Raw genomic sequence first — 18,583 nt, 5'->3', positions numbered from 1 at the left:
CTCGCCCCCACCATAATTTCCACTCGCCACTGGTGAGCAGGCGAGTGGAAATTTTAAGGCCTGCACTACATAACCAAAGGTTGGTGGATACCTGAACATCACGCCTACCTGAGCTTGGTGGACATTCCAGTTCAAAACTATAAAATCAGGCAATACTGATAAACATTCAAAGACGTAGACAATTCTTCCAACCTTGTGGTAATAGTTTGGTGAAGACCCTTTTCTGTTCCTCCATGACTGTGGTTCTGTGTACAAAGCCAGCTCCATAAAAATATGGTCAAATTTGATGTGGAGGAACTCAAGTGTCCTGCACAGAGCCCTGACCTCACCCCTACTGAGCACCTTTGGGAGGAATTGGAAAGCCAGGTGAGCTGGGTCTTCCCATCTAACATTACTCCTTTCATTGCAGGCTCATGACTAAAAAAACTCCACCTTTAATGGTAATTCTGCTTGTAGAGAACACATCTAATAGTCCAAGAAAGGGTCGTCCCACTCCAACTGGTACACTATATGGTTCATTGCATGTGGACATTCCTCCAGATTATTGAGCTCAGGTGTCTCCAGTGATGGTTACTGTTACTACATAATATGATATTGAAGACAACAGTGCTCATCCAACCTTGTGGTATTGGTTTTGTGAAGACTCTTTTCTGTTCCAGCATGACTGTGCCTCTATGCACAAAGCCAGTTCCATAAAGACATGGTTTGACCAGTTTTGTTTGGAGGAACTTGAGTGTCCGGCAGAGTCCTGTCCTCAACCCCACTGAACACCTTTGGGGTGAATCGGAATTGTGAGCCAGGTTTTATCATCCAACACCAGTACCTGCCATCACAAATGGAGTAAATTCACACGGACACCCTCCACAATCTTGTGGAAAGTCTTCCCAGAAGAGTGGAGGATGGCATAGCTGCACAGGTAGGGCAACTCTATATTAATGGCCATGGTTTTGGATTAGGATGTACAGCTCCTCAACCTTGTGGTAACAGTTTGGTGAAGACTTTTTTCTGTTCCACCATGACTGTGCCCCTGTGTGCAAAGCCAGCTCCATAAAGACACGGTTTGACCAGTTTGCTGTGGAGGAACTCGAGTGTCATACACAGAGCCCAACCTTCATCCTACTGAATACCTTTGGGATGGATTGGAATGCCACTGGTGAGCCAGGTCTTCTCATCCAACATCAGTACCTGACCTCACAAATCTTTTTAGATTAGAAGGATTTTAGCCTTCCTCTGCAATTCCAGCCTTGTGGCAACAGTCTTGGAAATGTCCCTTTCAATTCCAACATGACTGTGCACAAAGCCAGATCCATTAGAAACCTGATGTCAGAGCCTGGGCCTTCTGCAGTGAGAGGCAATGTTTCTTCTCACTGAGCCACCTGGAATCCTGGACAGCTCCCTTGACAATTCATTGGATGATCCTGCCTTGGCCCTGTTTGCCTTGAACCCTGAACTCCTTGCTCCTCCCATGAACTTCCTATAAAAGCCATGTCCATGCACTTCCTCCTTGCCAGATTATTGTGCCTTCCCAGCCAATATCCCGCTCATTGTTCCTGCTGCTGTCTACATCTTCGTTACCGACCTTTGGCTTGCTACTGACTACGATTTTGCCTCATCCTAATCTACTACCATCCGTGACCGACCCTTGGCTTGTGACTGACTCTGCTTCTGTTTGATCCCTACACTGTTTGATCCGCTATTGGCTTCCAGCTTGCTCATTCCCTGGTGGGGTAATCCTGAGATCTGCGACCTGGTATTAACACGCAGCCCAATCCATCTCCACCATTAGGAGCTCTGGTGAAAACCGGTTAATACTTAGACCCCGCACCTCAGGTGAGCCTGCATCATTCCCAGGGGGATCCGCTGGTGTACCTATCCTGCTGGTTTCAGGTAAGCCTTACAACTGCTGTAGCAACTGGTCTCTGAACCTGACCGCATATCGTGACACCTGACCACCTTTGGGATGAACTGGAATGCTGGTTCTGAGCCCAGACTTCTCATTCAACACCAGTACCTGACCTCACAAATGGGCACAAATTCCCACAGATCTTGTGGAAAGTCTTCCCAGAGAAGAGGGGGATGTTATAGCTGCAAATAAAGAGCGACCATTCTACATTGATGCCCATGGGTTTGAAATGAGATTTCCAGCAAACTCATACACTGTAGATGTGGTGTTAGGTGTCTACAAATTTTGACCTAGTGTACTTGCTTCTCTGTACTATGAGGAAACTTCGCTCACTGGTTCAACTAGTCAATGGACACCATGGAAGGCTTCAGTCGGGGGATGTGATGGATGGTATGGGTTTTGGGTAAGTGTGAGTGTTCAGTGGTAAGGGGGGGTGGGGGTTTAAAAACCTTGTCCAATTTCTATTCTTTCCTCCACAAGATATCTGCCTATGCTTTTTCCCAGCTCAACTCATAACCATTCAACATTGGTTGAGCCCAGCATAAATGATCATGTCACAGCTGACAGGCATACGCTTCCTGCCACCCTAGTATGCCTATGGCCACATTTACATGCTCTGAGCAAGAATGAAGCAGTTAACAGAGGACTCCAGATGAAAGATCCTAATCTGCAGTATTTGTTATAAGATTCCAATCACAGTTATGCTAATCAGGATCGGCCTGGGGACAAAAAAGGAAAAAAGCAATTTGTGCAAAATGAATTCCAGCGAGCATCAGGTATTGTTACCTCGTATTTATAGAGACATCAATATATTGCGCGGAGCTCCGGGATTCTCCGAATGAACTTTACGTAAAGTGGACCTGACATTTCCAGAGATGCCTTAAAAACTTTAAATCATTTGTCTAATTGCCTTTGCTCGGTGCAAAATGAACTCTTTCAATTATGGTTTTATTGCCCGGCGCTGGATTTTTAGAGACAGTTTATGGATTTCTAAAAGCATGACAGGTCCACTTAAAGGGCAACACTTATTAAAGATGGCACGGCTCTTTGAGGAGCGGGGGGGGGGGGGGGACTTCTACATAGATGACGGCTGGACTTTAAGTGTAGAAACTAGAGGGAAAAAGACAATTTCTGTATTATTTTATTTATTTATTTCAGGTACTTATATAGCGCCATCAATTTATGCAGCACTTTACATACATATTGTACATTCACATCAGTCCCTAAAGCAGGAAACAGACAGGTCAAAAACCGGCCATTTAAAAAAAAAAAAAAAAAAAAAAAAAAAAAATCGGTCTTTCGATCGGCCGACGTTACCACCAACGGTCAAAAAATCGGCCGATTTTCGTCCCATCTATTGCCGGCATTTAACCCCATAATTACTTCCATCCCTTGCAGAGACAGGGGAGCACACAGGGGAGGGGAATAAGAATTCCAGTCTGCTATTATATTTTAGATGAAGTCTTGCGGTTGCAACAAATGTATCCATTTGTATCCATTTTGGATAGAGATGGTTTTATTCGGATACAAATGGATACATTTGTTGCAACCACAAGACGTCATATAAAATATAATAGGGGACTGGAATTCTTCTTCTTCCTATTCTTTTTCTTCTTCTTCTTTTTATTATTTTTCTTCTTCTTCTTCTTCTTCTTCTTGCAGTTCACGGCTCATGCACAGATTTTTTATCGGTAAAACGATCGGCCGATTTGCCCATCATTTCCGGCAAAATCGGCCGCGAATTTTCCAACATGCCCGATAAAAAAAATGTGCAAAAAGCCCGAAAAACAGCCGACCAATTAACCCACTAACGGTGCGAAAATCGTCCGATTCTTTTTTCGGCCCAAAAAATTGTTGGATTTTCGACCCATCTATGGCTGGCATAACCCTCAAGGGGCGTACAATCTAAGGTCCCTAACTCACATTCATACATACACATACTAGGGACAATTTAGACAGGAGCCAATTAACCTACCTGCATGTCTTTGGAGGGCGAGAGGAAACCGGAATACGCAGAGGAAACCCACGCAGGCACAGGGAGAACATGCAAACTCCAGGCAGGTGGTGGGGGCTGGGATCCGAACCAATGACCCGAGTACTGCCAGGTGAAATTGCTATCTATTTAGCCACTGTGCTGCCCCCCAAAAAATAGCACAACATCCAGATCAAAAATATAAATATATAAAAGTTGGGGTATGTTCCTGACACTCGACAGAAGGCTTGGAAAAGCTGTGGAAAGTCTTCAACATTACGCCTGCAACATACAGTGTGAGATAGAATTCACACACACACAAAAAAAAAAGAGGTCCCAATAGAGGACAAAAACTGCATAAAGCTAATAAATATAACAAACTTTATCGAAAGTATCAAACCTATCAAAGGACGATTACCCCTTCACCCAGCATAACTAAAATAAATGACTACGTTGTCATAAACAATAAAAAACAGCCCGGGCCACAGGCATACCAACCACATACATGGACATGCATACATACCAACCACATACATGGACATGCATACATACCAACCACATACATGGACATAAATACATACCATAATACACTGCCCAAGAAAAGAATTAAAGGAAAACTTTGAAAACATCAAAAATGGATTAAATTTATTTTTTCCTCTGCATTCTACAAACAATACCCCATAATGACAAAGTGAAAGAAGTTTATTTTGAAATCTTTGCATTTTATTAAAAATAAAAAAACAACCCCCCCCCCCATGTACATAAGTATTCCCAGCCTTTGATCAATCCTTTGTTGAAGCCCCTTTAGCACCAATTACAGCCTCGAGTCGTTTGGAGTACGATGCTACAAGCTCGGCACACCTATTCATGAGACCCTTCACTGACATCCAAATGAAGAACGATGAAGATATCATTTCTAGGGTTTGTTGAGGAACTCATTGTAACTGAACAAGTGGTTTGGAGAGGCTACGAAACATCTTCAATATTACAAAACAACAAAAGTCCATTTGAATGTTACATAGTTAGTCTGGCTGAAAAAACACAAAAGTCCATTCAGTTCAACCATTAAAAAAAAAAAATGTTATGATCCTACACCCACAGTGGATCCAGAGGAAGGCAAAAAAACCCCAGCAAAGCACGATACAATTTGCTCCTGCAGGGGAAAGAATTCCTTCCTGATCCCTCAAGAGGCAATCGGATATTCCCTGGATCAAACTTATAAATGTTATATCCAGTTATATTCTGTATATCCAAGAAGGAATCCAAGACTTTCCTACAGCAATCCACTGAGCTGGCCACAACCAATCCTGGAGGGAGTCTATTCCACATTCTCAGCTCTTACTGTGAAGAAACCTTTCCGTGTTTGGTGATTACATTTCTTTTCCTCCAGACGTAAAGAGCGCCCCCTTGTCCTCTGTGATGACCTCAGGGGGAATAACTACACCGAGTTCACTATATGAACCACTGATGTATTTATACATGGAGATCATATCCCCCCCTTATGTATTATACATGGAGATCATATCCCCCCCTTATGTATTATACATGGAGATCATATCCCCCCCTTATGTATAATACATGGAGATCATATCCCCCTTATGTATTATACATGGAGATCATATCCCCCTTATGTATTATACATGGAGATCATATCCCCCCTTATGTATTATACATGAAGATCATATCCCCCTTATGTATTATACATGGAGATCATATCCCCCTTATGTATTATACATGGAGATCATATCCCCCCCTTATGTATTATACATGGAGATCATATCCCCCCCTTATGTATTATACATGGAGATCATATCCCCCCCTTATGTATTATACATGGAGATCATATCCCCCCTTATGTATTATACATGGAGATCATATCCCCCCCTTATGTATTATACATGGAGATCATATCCCCCCTTATGTATTATACATGGAGATCATATCCCCCTTATGTATTATACATGGAGATCATATCCCCCCTTATGTATTATACATGGAGATCATATCCCCCCCTTATGTATTATACACGGAGATCATATCCCCCCTTATGTATTATACATGGAGATCATATCCCCCCTTATGTATTATACATGGAGATCATATCCCCCCTTATGTATTATACATGGAGATCATATCCCCCCCTTATGTATTATACATGGAGATCATATCCCCCCTTATGTATTATACATGGAGATCATATCCCCCTTATGTATTATACATGGAGATCATATCCCCCCCTTATGTATTATACATGGAGATCATATCCCCCCCTTATGTATTATACATGGAGATCATATCCCCCCTTATGTATTATACATGGAGATCATATCCCCCCTTATGTATTATACATGGAGATCATATCCCCCTTATGTATTATACATGGAGATCATATCCCCCCTTATGTATTATACATGGAGATCATATCCCCCTTATGTATTATACACGGAGATCATATCCCCCCTTATGTATTATACATGGAGATCATATCCCCCCTTATGTATTATACATGGAGATCATATCCCCCCTTATGTATTATACATGGAGATCATATCCCCCCCTTATGTATTATACATGGAGATCATATCCCCCCTTATGTATTATACATGGAGATCATATCCCCCTTATGTATTATACATGGAGATCATATCCCCCCCTTATGTATTATACATGGAGATCATATCCCCCCCTTATGTATTATACATGGAGATCATATCCCCCCTTATGTATTATACATGGAGATCATATACCCCCCTTATGTATTATACATGGAGATCATATCCCCCCTTATGTATTATACATGGAGATCATATCCCCCCTTATGTATTATACATGGAGATCATATCCCCCCTTATGTATTATACATGGAGATCATATCCCCCCTTATGTATTATACATGGAGATCATATCTCCCCTTATGTATTATACATGGAGATCATATCCCCCCTTATGTATTATACATGGAGATAATATCAGGATTTTGCTCACTTTAGAACTCGCAGCTTGGCATTGCTGCCATTATTAAACTTGTGATCTACCAGAACTCCCAGATCCTTCTCCACCACTGACCCCCCAGATTCTTCTCCACCGTTGACCCCCCCAGATCCTTCTCCACCGTTGACCCCCCCAGATCCTTCTCCACCATTGACCCCCCCAGATCCTTATCCACCATTGACCCCCCAGATCCTTCTCCGCTATTGACCCCCCCAGATCTTTTTCCGCCATTGACCTCCCCCAGATCCTTCTCCACCATTGACCCCCCCAGATCCTTCTCGACCATTGACCCCCCAGATCCTTCACCATTGACCCCCTAGATTCTTCTCCCCCATTGACCCCCCCCCAGATCCTTCTCTACCATTGACCCCCCAGATACTTCTCCACCATTGATCCTCCCAGATTCTTCTCCACCATTGACCCCCCCCAGATCCTTCTCCACCATTGACCCTCACAGATCCTTTTCCACCATTGACCCCCCAGATCCTTCTCCACCATTGACCCCCCCAGATCTTTCTCCACTATTGACCCCCCCCAGATCCTTCTCCACTATTGACCCCCCCAGATCCTTCTCCACTATTGACCCCCCCAGATCCTTCTCCACTATTGACCCCCCCAGATCCTTCTCCACTATTGACCCTCCCAGATCCCTATCGACCACTGACCCCCCAGATCCTTCTCCACCATTGACCCCCCCCCCAGATCCTTCTCCACCATTGACCCCCCCCCCCCCAGATCCTTCTCCACCATTGACCCCCCAGATCCTTCTCCACCATTGATCCTCCCAGATCCTTCTCCACCATGGACCCCCCCCAGATCCTTCTCCACCATTGACCCCCCCAGATCTTTCTCCACTGTTGACCCAACCCCCCCACAGATCGTTCTCCACTATTGACCCCCCCAGATCCTTCTCCACTATTGACCCCCCCAGATCCTTCTCCACTATTGACCCTCCCAGATCCTTATCGACCACTGACCCCCCAGATCCTTCTCCACCATTGACCCCCCCCCCAGATCCTTCTCCACCATTGACCCCCCCAGATCCTTCTCCACCATTGACCCCCCCCAAGATCCTTCTCCACCATTGACCCCCCCAGTTGTACCCCCCCCTAGTATGTATGATGCATGCATATTCTTAGCCCCCAAGTGCAGAACTTTACATTTATCAACATTGGCCCCCATACTACAAGATATACTATCACCTGAGTAAATGAGGACCTTTACAGACATCCATTTTAATAATCCTCATGCTTACATAATGTCAGGATAGGAGTCCCCTGTGCAAAGGGGACAGGAGCTTCCATGAAGCCCTCACATGTTCCTCCTGGTGCCCGCCACATCACTGCAGGAGACAATGGGAATCTAGAGGTCAGCAGGAGGAACCAAGGAGAGCTGTAGGGAACCCCAGGAGAATGAAACTCCCAGACGTGTCGTCTTCCATATGGAGTTTGGGGGTTGATTTTTCATGGTTTAGAGCGGCGTGGGCAGAAGGAAAGGTAAGTATTTACACTCTTCTCTAAAGGTAAGCCGTCACTGGAAAGGCTTTGCATACCAACAGGGTTGCTTCAGGCAAAACAGGCTGCGTTGTGTTGGGAAGCTTCTAGGAAACCTTCATGTAGACCATCTATACAGATATTGGACTCTTCCATTAAAGAGTACCAACATTTGACACCTTTTCATCCTTGAATCGATTGTGCAAAGTCTTTATTGCTGTTGGGTATTCGCTCACTTCATTCATCCTAGAGGAACTCAGGGCCGTCTTAATACCATGATGGGTCCCTGGGCAAAAATATTTACTGCCCCGATCCTCACCAGCCGTCCTCTCCTATTCATCCCATGTGATTGGAGCCATACACATCCCGCCCATACAAACAGCAGGAGTAGTAAGATGCTCTGCCATGTTTGCCGGAAAGTAGCGGGGGGGGGGGGTGCCGTTCTGATTGTAGATTTGGCCCAGTGGCAGGCTGCTGCTGTCCCCGCAGCTCACATTCCAGGAATCTGCTGGGGACACTGCCATCCTAGGACAGCTTTGTAAAACGCATAACTGTCCCAGGGAATCCGGGACAGTTGGCAAATATGATGTCATGCAAAATTATCGTGGTGTCCCACGCCCCTGGAGCCCCTGGGCAGTGCCCATTGGTGCCCATGCATTAACTCAGCCCTGTTCTCACTTCCTGTTGTGTTTTTGGAACAGGAAGTGAAAGTAAATCGCCCCAGTGGGGGACAGACTGTAAAACAATCCTGACAAGGGTTACTACAAGTTTATTTACATGAGGTAGCTCATTACTGGATATTCTGTGGTCTTCAAGGACCTACCTGTCAGGACACCATTCTTCTCAAAGGGCTCTTGCCATGTCACTCTTAAGGAGGTGTCCAGAATGTCATCAAATCCAAGACTCCCCACCGGGCCGGGTACTGAAATCACAGAAGAGGGTTCACAAGTTCAATGCCACTAAATACTTTGTTGTACACCAGCGCAATCTTTAACCACTTCCAGTCCGGACACTTTCACCCCCTTCCAGTCCGGACACTTTCCCCCCCTTCCAGTCCGGACACTTCCCCCCCTTCCAGTCCGGACACTTTCCCCCCCTTCCAGTCCGGACACTTTCACCCCCTTCCAGTCCGGACACTTTCCCCCCCCTTCCAGTCCGGACACTTTCCCCCCCCTTCCAGTCCGGACACTTTCCCCCCCCTTCCAGTCCGGGCACTTTCCCCCCCCTTCCAGTCCGGACACTTTCACCCCCTTCCAGTCCGGACACTTTCCCCCCCCTTCCAGTCCGGACACTTTCCCCCCCCTTCCAGTCCGGACACTTTCCCCCCCCTTCCAGTCCGGACACTTTCCCCCCCCTTCCAGTCCGGACACTTTCCCCCCCCTTCCAGTCCGGACACTTTCCCCCCCCTTCCAGTCCGGACACTTTCCCCCCCCTTCCAGTCCGGACACTTCCCCCCCTTCCAGTCCGGACACTTTCCCCCCCCTTCCAGTCCGGACACTTCCCCCCCTTCCAGTCCGGACACTTCCCCCCCCTTCCAGTCCGGACACTTTCCCCCCCTTCCAGTCCGGACACTTTCCCCCCCTTCCAGTCCGGACACTTTCCCCCCCTTCCAGTCCGGACACTTTCCCCCCCCTTCCAGTCCGGACACTTTCCCCCCCTTCCAGTCCGGACACTTTCCCCCCCCTTCCAGTCCGGACACTTTCACCCCCTTCCAGTCCGGACACTTTCACCCCCTTCCCGGTCCGGACACTTTCACCCCCTTCCCGGTCCGGACACTTTCACCCCCTTCCCGGTCCGGAAACTTTCACCCCCTTCCCGGTCCGGACACTTTCACCCCCTTCCCGGTCCGGACACTTTTACCCCCTGTTGTGAATAGCCCTGTACCATGTGACCTCTGTGATCATTCACAGATTTCACACGTAGTAAGCAATGATGTCAGAAGTGACATCTTGCTTACTACTCTTCATGTGATCACTGATTGGCCAATCAGTGATCATGATTGGGACCTCACACAGAGGTTCCGTAGAACGATCGGTGTTCCACTGTGTCTGGAGGACACAGCGGGCACTGGATCGCGGTACTGTGTGCTCCCAGGGAGTGTGCACAAGCAGGGAGCGGGGAGGCCATTTATAAACTGACACCCGCCCCTACACTGCTCCTGTCCAGCCCATGTATATAAGTGGTTAAATCAGGGGATGAACACGCAAGCTTTAAAAGTTAAAAGCTTTTGCTTGCCAATACTAGAGAACACTTGATGCAGATCTAGTCTGTGTGGTGTCACAGGAAGACTGGAAGTGAGAACCTGAAGTGGTGGTTCCTATACCTACTGTAAGCGCCTGAGATAATAGATGTCCAAGAGGGCAACTTCATGCCAAGCAAGACCTGTCTGAGGATTTGGTAGACTTTGAAGCTGGACTGGGAGGCAGGGTTGGAGGGCTTTTGATATGGAGGTTGAGTGAATGGAGAAACAAAAAGGGAGGCCTCCTAACAGTCAGAGTGGGAAAAAACTTAAAAATATTATCAAGAGCTGGTCTGAAGAGACATTGTCCCTCAAAGGACATGAGGACCAAGTGCTTCTTGCACAAAGGTTCTGTAGTCCTGCACTTTAGCAAAAGTGTCCTTCACATATGTACTGACAAGAGACATACGCAGGAAATGAGACGAGGCGCCGCTTTCAGCAACCTGTCACAACTGAAGACATGATTTCGCAAAGTAAGGTCACAGACAGGATGGGGTCAAGGGCAGGGCCCGCCTTTCACCCTGGAAAGGCCTTCCAACCACTTATATGCTGAGCCCTTGAAGGCAGGTGTCATCTCCACCAGTATGGCAAGCATCTTACTAAGATGGGAAACAGCCAAATCCAGACATTGGTAATGGACAATTTTTGCACCAAATCCTCATCAAATGGATACAAGCCTAGTAACCATTTAAGGAGCAAATACATTCTCAGGATGTTTCCAATCTTTAAAAAGGATCTTTTTAATGGGCCATGGGTGAGGACCAGGGGCGGACTGACCATTTGGAAACTCGGGTATTGCCCGAGGGCCCGGGGTCAGCAGGGGACCCCATGAGATGCCCCTGGTATCTTTTTCATAGGCTTTTTTGAGTTTGGGCAAGGACACAGGGGCCCCATGATCCCCTATTGCCCTGGGGCCCAATGAGTTGTCAGTCTGCCCCTGGTGAGGACTGCACAGCATATTTGCACGTACCAAGGAAAAGGATCCCCTCCAGCGCAGTAATGTTCCTGCTCCTCACTGTGACCAATGATTCGATCTTTGCCTGGTCTACTCCTGGATTTACAGTCTTCGGCTGATTGGCCAGACTAGGATGACGCAACTCTAGCACATGCATTTCTAAATGGCGTACAGTTTTGTTGCATCATTATGTGAACTGGGCCTTGGACATGTCCCTGGTAGCCTGTATTAGGATGTTCAGCCTCCTCCCGCAAGGTTCTCTTGTACAGACCTTTGGACATTACTGTGTACCGCCTACAGAGAAGATGTGCTCCACCCCTGATCAGCCCACCACCACTTTGGAAAACATTGGCTTAAGCGTTCAGACACCTAGGGGTTTATTTACTAAACCTGGTTGACTCAGAATCTTGTCCACTTCTGCATAAAAACCAATCAGCTTCCAGGTTTTATTGCTGAAGCTTAACTGAACATGCTGAGATTAGAAGCCGATTGGCTACCATGCACAGGTGCCCAAGATTCTGAGTCAACCAGGTTTAGTAAATAAACCCCATAATATCCAAAGCTCTTCTACCGTCAGTGTTCAATGTGCCCCTAAAAGGGATGGAAATTGAAGAGCAGAAGAAAACGATAGTAAAATATGGTCCAAGATAAGAGACATACCATCTTCATGAGTCCAGACAAGCTGCGGGGGACTGCGAGGTCCTTCTCCCGGGGTGGTGAAGCACAGGACTGAGGTCAGATAGCTATGAAATTTCTTCAGGCCAGATATGAAGCCTACGTGAGTGCTGTCTTGGAAGTTGGGCCGCACTATGATCACAGAGACATCGTCCTCCTGAGCCGGATCCCAGGTGATCAGCTGTAGAGGAGACACATCAGAACACAACTTGTTTACTACGCATTTTATCGTTTTCAACACTGAGAAGAAAGTGATGGGAAATCTAAACTTCTACAGTTATCTCCAGAACGAGAACAGAAGGGACATCTTCCAAAGGGGACACTTGTTCGATCTAAGAGGGCATTTCCATCACTTTGGAGAGTCGCTCCTCATTTCCTGCTTTGTTTTCAGGGCAGAAAGTGAAAAGAAATCTCCCCAATGGGGTCAAACATCAAAAATGCCCCAAAACTTTCCCTCCTCTAAAAAATATCAAGCTTTTTGAACATTTGATGATCCATTTTGTAAATATAACCTTCATGAACTCCTTTACGTGCCACCTGGCAGCCCTTTGCTGTACCGAATGGGTGGCAACGCAACTTCTCTATCATGTGACCATTGTAATTGGTTCTCACAGCTGTCACATGATCAACAGTCCATCCCAAAGGTGAACTAATTCCAAATATCCTGGTCACCCCTCTAGACCCCCCCTGCACATAGAGGCCGCAATGCCCCGGCTGTCCATACACCACAATACACAGCCCTTGAGTGAGTATTCATCCTAATTCTTGCATTGGCAAGCACTCAGATGCTATTAGAAACCATGGGGCCCCATACAGCCAACCTGACAGGGCCCCTAAAAAAAAAAGCAAAACATAGTTTACTATGCTTTAGTTATGAATGAACACAGTGAGAGATTTGTAACGATCACTCATTGTGTTCATTCTGGAAAGGAAGGGGCTGGTAAATGTGACATAATTCCCGGACCCTTCCCCCGCTCTCCATCCTGAAGGATCCTATTGTGTGCTTGCAGCTGCCGGAGGGATGGAGAGGATGGGCCTGGGCAAAAGGGGGAAATGTATGGTGTACAGGGAGGGTGATTGGTGTGGTGGGAGGGGGGGCAATTACTGGAACCGATCCCCTGTATGGTTCTCTCTGCAGCAGCTGAAAACCAGTGGGAGGGAGAGGAGAAGAACCCGGCTTACAGTTGCTGCAGAGACCCACGCAGGGGATCAGTTCCAGTAAATGCCCCTCTGCCGTGCCCATCACCCTCCCTGCCCACATCTGATTCATCCAGTTGCCTGGGCCCCCTGCTGGCCTGGGCCCCGTACAGGAGGACTGGTGGTATCCCCTTATCCACGACCCTGCTCAGATGCGCTTCTCATTGGTCAACATGGTCACATGACTGTGCTGACCAATGGGCACTTGTCATTGAAACCATTAAGATGGATACTCACACTGGGGCTGTGCATCATCCAGCATCAATGGAGAGCAGACGTGTCAAATAGACCCCTGATGTCTCAAGAGAACCTGTCACACTAAAAAGTCTGTTTTTCTGCCATCTGTGTCCCCATTGGGGAGATTTCCCTTCATTTCCTGTCCCATAGCCAAAACAGGAAGTGAGAGGAAATCCCTGTAAAGTGAAGAGCTCCCCGTGTGTCACCAGAACTAGTGTCCCCATTGGAAGATTTCCCCTAATTGTGGAGTTTCGTATTACTTTCACTTTTGATAATAAAGGTAAACAGGACACACAGAGAGGGGGAATCTCCCTAACGGGGGGCACAGACAGCACTAAAAGTATGGCAGGGGTTCTACTCCCTCCCCACACTATTCGAAGGTACACAGAAAAGTTTTACCTTTGGTTTTACTTTAAAGGCTCGGCGTGTTGGGTATCTATTTGTTCGGTGCGACTCCATTTTTTGTATTTTACCCAAATTGGGGTAAATTGGCATTTTTGTGCCCTAAAATGAACTTGTGAATTTTAATATCATGCGACATAAAACATTGGAACTACTTTTATTCTCTGGGGTCCCGGCTTTTAAAGCAGATCTTTACCCTCCGGAATAAACTTCCCTCCAGTCCACCCTTCCTCTACTGGGAGACCATCGTGTTTTCTGTAAAATGAAAAAAGTGCTGCCCCGCCCCTGCCCCGCCCCTTCATGCACGTCACTCGCCTGGACGAACGATGTGCACAGAGCTCGCTGAGCCTCCCGGGATACGCATGTCATATATTACAGGAGGGAGGCAGTGGTGTAGTTAGGTTTTGTGCTGCCCTAGGCAACCCAAAAACTGCCCCCCCCCCCAGAGAGAACCTGACAATGACCCACAAGACCCCCCCCACACAGAGAACCTGACAATGACCCACAAGACCCCCCGACACAACCCCCCCCCTCCCACACAGAGAACCTGACAATGACCCACAAGACCCCCCGACACAACCCCCCCCCTCCCACGCAGAGAACCTGACAATGACCCACAAGACCACCCGACACAACCCCCCCCACACACACACACACAGAACCTGACAATGACCCACAAGACCCCCGACACAAGCTCCCCCCCCACACAGAGAACCTGACAATGACCCTCAAGACCCCCCGACACAACCCCCCCCCCCAGAGAGAACCTGACAATGACCCACAAGACCCCCCCCACACAGAGAACCTGACAATGACTCACATGACACCCCGACACAACCCCCCCCCCACACAGAGAACCTGACAATGACCCACAAGACCCCCCGACACAACCCCCCCCCCACACAGAGAACCTGACAATGACCCACAAGACACCCACCCCTCCGACACAACTTCGAAAAAACCAAAACTGCCATTGTGTCATTTTTTTATCCTGCCCAGAGTTCCACTCTGCATATGAGTTTGGAGAGAGCGGACTCTGTAAAAGTCTGCAGTCTTGAAAAAAAAACCCAAAAGTCTGCATCTTCCGGGTGCGTTTCGAAGGCGACTTTATTGTTCGTCGCTCGCTGTTCATGATCCTGCATTTATTGTCCGCGCCGCCTATTTCTACACGGCAGACACATAATGCGGGGCTTCTGGACTGTATAAACAAAATCTGTCCTGCGTTCCCCCTTCCAGAGAGCGCTTTCTAGGAGGTGCGTGCTGTGCAGGCGCGGCCGCTCTCGCCGACTCGCGGTAACAGATTAGCTGCATTAGGCGGATTGTTGAATCTGATTATTACATTACAAGGACAAGCGAGCAAGATTGGCGTGGGTCCCACACTGCCGCCGCCGCCCACTAGGTGTCAGTGGTGCTGCGTTGAACGACAGGCGGTAGAGGGGGCTGGAGCGCCAGCAAATGAAATGTACAACGCAGTCCAGTAAAGAGTGCAATTACTGGGGCCCTCCTGGGCCCCGTATACTACACACTGTTTTACTGGAGCGAGAGCACTTCGCATCGGCCGCAGGACTTTAATGGAAGCCCATATTGTGGTTTCCGTGTTTGAAGGTCCGCCGGGGAAAAGTGCGGTCACGTTATCTGGATTTATTTACACAAAATGCAGCAACCAGATCCTTATCATGGGATATTTTAAAGGTAAAACGTCTTCGGTGCTGAGAGCCAAGTGCTGGGAGTCAGGTGCTGGGAGCCAAGCGCTGGGAGCCAAGTGCTGGGAGTCAGGTGCTGGGAGCCAAGTGCTGGGAGTCAGGTGCTGGGAGCCAAGCGCTGGGAGTCAGGTGCTGGGAGCCAAGCGCTGGGAGTCAGGTGCTGGGCTGGGAGCCAAGTGCTGGGAGTCAGGTGCTGGGAGCCAGGTGCTGGGAGCCAGGTGCTGGGAGCCAGGTGCTGGGAGCCAGGTGCTGGGAGCCAAGTGGCGGGAGCCAAGTGCTGGGAGCCAAGTGCTGGGAGTAAAGCTTACACTGAAGAGAGCGAAGCCCAAGTCTACAGTCCACTCCACTAACCCTCCCTCTAACCACAACCCTTCCACCAACCCTCCCTCTAACCGCAACCCTTCCACTAACCCTCCCTCTAACCCCAACCCTTCCACTAACCCTCCCTCTAACCCCAACACTAACCTCACCCCTTCCACTTGCTGGGAGTAAAGCTTACACTGAAGAGAGTGAAGCCCAAGTCTACAGTCCACTCCACTAACCCTCCCTCTAACCACAACCCTTCCACCAACCCTCCCTCTAACCCCAACCTTTCCACTAACCCTCCCTCTAACCCCAACACTAACCTCACCCCTTCCACTTGCTTGGAGCCAGGTGCTGGGAGTAAAGCTTACACTGAAGAGAGCGAAGCCCTGAGACCTTACCACCAACCTTTCCACTAACTCCTCCTGTAATCCTAACATCAATCTTCCACTAATTCTCCATGTAATCCCAACACCAACCCTTGCAATAACCCTCCATGTATCCAAACACCACCCTTCCAGTAACTCCTCCTGTAATCCTAACACCCACCTTCCACTAATTCCCCATGAAATCCCAACACCAACCCTTCCAATAACCCTCCATGTAACCCTAACACCACCCTTCCAGTAACCCACCTCTAATCCTCACACCCACCACCCACTATTTCTTGCAAATAAAGTGTGTAGATGGGTTGCTAAATGCACCAACATCCTGATAGCGCAGGCAAAAATGGAACCAGGTGCAACAACCAGCAGTCACAAGAACATCTCATCACAGCACTTGCCTCCCATGGTATTAAGACACCAGACATAATGGAGGCAGGCACCGTGATGAAATGTTCTTGTGACTGCCGGGTGTTGGACCTTCTTTTACATTTGGGTGACGTAGGGATCCCCCTTGTAGGTTTATCCTACCAAAAATTGGTATCCCCAACCTGATAGGAACTATTCTTTTGAAGGTCCCTTTGCTGGAACTTATTAGGTCCTATGTCTCAATGCATCCTTTCAGTTATTAGTAACGCATTGCAAGTTTGTTTATTTTCGCCATTTATCGCTCAATATTTAGATTTGCCACTTTGTTGGCTACCACACATGCCCCCCAGGGAGAGATATCACAAAGCTGTGGGTCCTTGCTGCTTCTCCCTGAGCTGTTGGATCTCCATTTGGATTGTTTGTTTAGTGGAGCTTCCCTTACCTCTTGAAGAAGCTGTGGTTAGAAGGTACTTTACCCTTATGGCAGGAACCCCAAGTACACGTGGAAGTCATTGGGCTGGTCATTTCTATTAAATTGCTGTCAATGGGATCTTTATGTCCATGAGCACCATGTTCCTTTTCCGTTTTTGCTTCCACTAACTCCATGTAATACCAACACCAACCTTTCCATTAACCCTCCATGTATTTCTTAGACCACCCTTCCACTAACCCTCCATGTATTTCTTAGACCACCCTTCCACTAACCCTCCATGTATTCCTTATACCACCCTTCCACTAACCCTCCATGTATTCCTTATACCACCCTTCCTCCAACCCTCCATGTATTCCTTATACCACCCTTCCACCAACCCTCCATGTATTCCTTATACCACCCTTCCACCAACCTTCCATGTATTCCTTATGCCACCCTTCCACTAACCCTCTATGTATTCCTTATACCACCCTTCCACTAACCCTCCATGTATTCCTTATACCACCCTTCCTCCAACCCTCCATGTATTCCTTATACCACCCTTCCACCAACCCTCCACGTATTCCTTATACCACCCTTCCGCCAAACCTCCATGTATTCCTTATACCACCCTTCCGCCAACCCTCCATGTGTTCCTTATACCACCCTTCCACCAACCCTCCATGTGTTCCTTATACCACCCTTCCACCAACCCTCCATATATTCCTTATACCACTCTTCCACCAACCCTCCATGTATTCCTTATACCACCCTTCCACCAACCCTCCATGTATTCCTTATACCACCCTTCCACCAACCCTCCATGTGTTCCTTATACCACCCTTCCACCAACCTTCCATGTATTCCTTATACCACCCTTCCACCAACCCTCCATGTATTCCTTATACCACCCTTCCACCAACCCTCCATGTATTCCTAATACCACCCTTCCACCAACCCTCCACGTATTCCTTATACCACCCTTCCACCAACCCTCCATGTATTCCTTAGACCACCCTTCCACCAACCCTCCATGTATTCCTTAGACCACCCTTCCACCAACCCTCCACGTATTCCTTAGACCACCCTTCCACCAACCCTCCATGTATTCCTTATACCACCCTTCCGCCAACCCTCCACGTATTCCTTATACCACCCTTCCGCCAAACCTCCACGTATTCCTTATACCACCCTTCCACTAACCCTCCATGTATTCCTTAGACCACCCTTCCACCAACCCTCCATGTATTCCTTAGACCACCCTTCCACCAACCCTCCATGTATTCCTTAGACCACCCTTCCGCCAACCCTCCATGTATTCCTTATACCTTATACTACCCTTCCACCAA

At 47.9% G+C, this 18,583-nt stretch overlaps 1 protein-coding gene across 2 annotated transcripts in view; it reads right to left on the bottom strand.

Moving 5' to 3' along the window:
* Positions 1-18,583, bottom strand: part of SDK2 (sidekick cell adhesion molecule 2) — a 186,203-nt gene that overhangs the window by 117,773 nt on the left and 49,847 nt on the right. For both annotated transcript variants that reach the window (XM_089685363.1, XM_089685365.1), the window contains exons 8-9: positions 12,214-12,409; positions 9,183-9,281 (exon numbers count right to left, since the gene is read on the bottom strand). In XM_089685363.1, coding sequence (XP_089541489.1) covers positions 9,183-9,281; positions 12,214-12,409 — 295 coding nt within the window. The remainder of the gene's footprint in view (positions 1-9,182; positions 9,282-12,213; positions 12,410-18,583) is intronic.

Source organism: Staurois parvus, unplaced genomic scaffold (assembly GCF_062004578.1).
Source record: "Staurois parvus isolate SC_StPar_1 unplaced genomic scaffold, SC_StPar_1.0 ptg000373l, whole genome shotgun sequence".
In the NCBI taxonomy this organism is placed as follows: Eukaryota; Metazoa; Chordata; class Amphibia; order Anura; family Ranidae; genus Staurois; species Staurois parvus.
The sequence above is the reverse complement of the archived record's forward strand: the minus strand, read 5'-3'. Positions and strand labels throughout refer to the sequence as shown.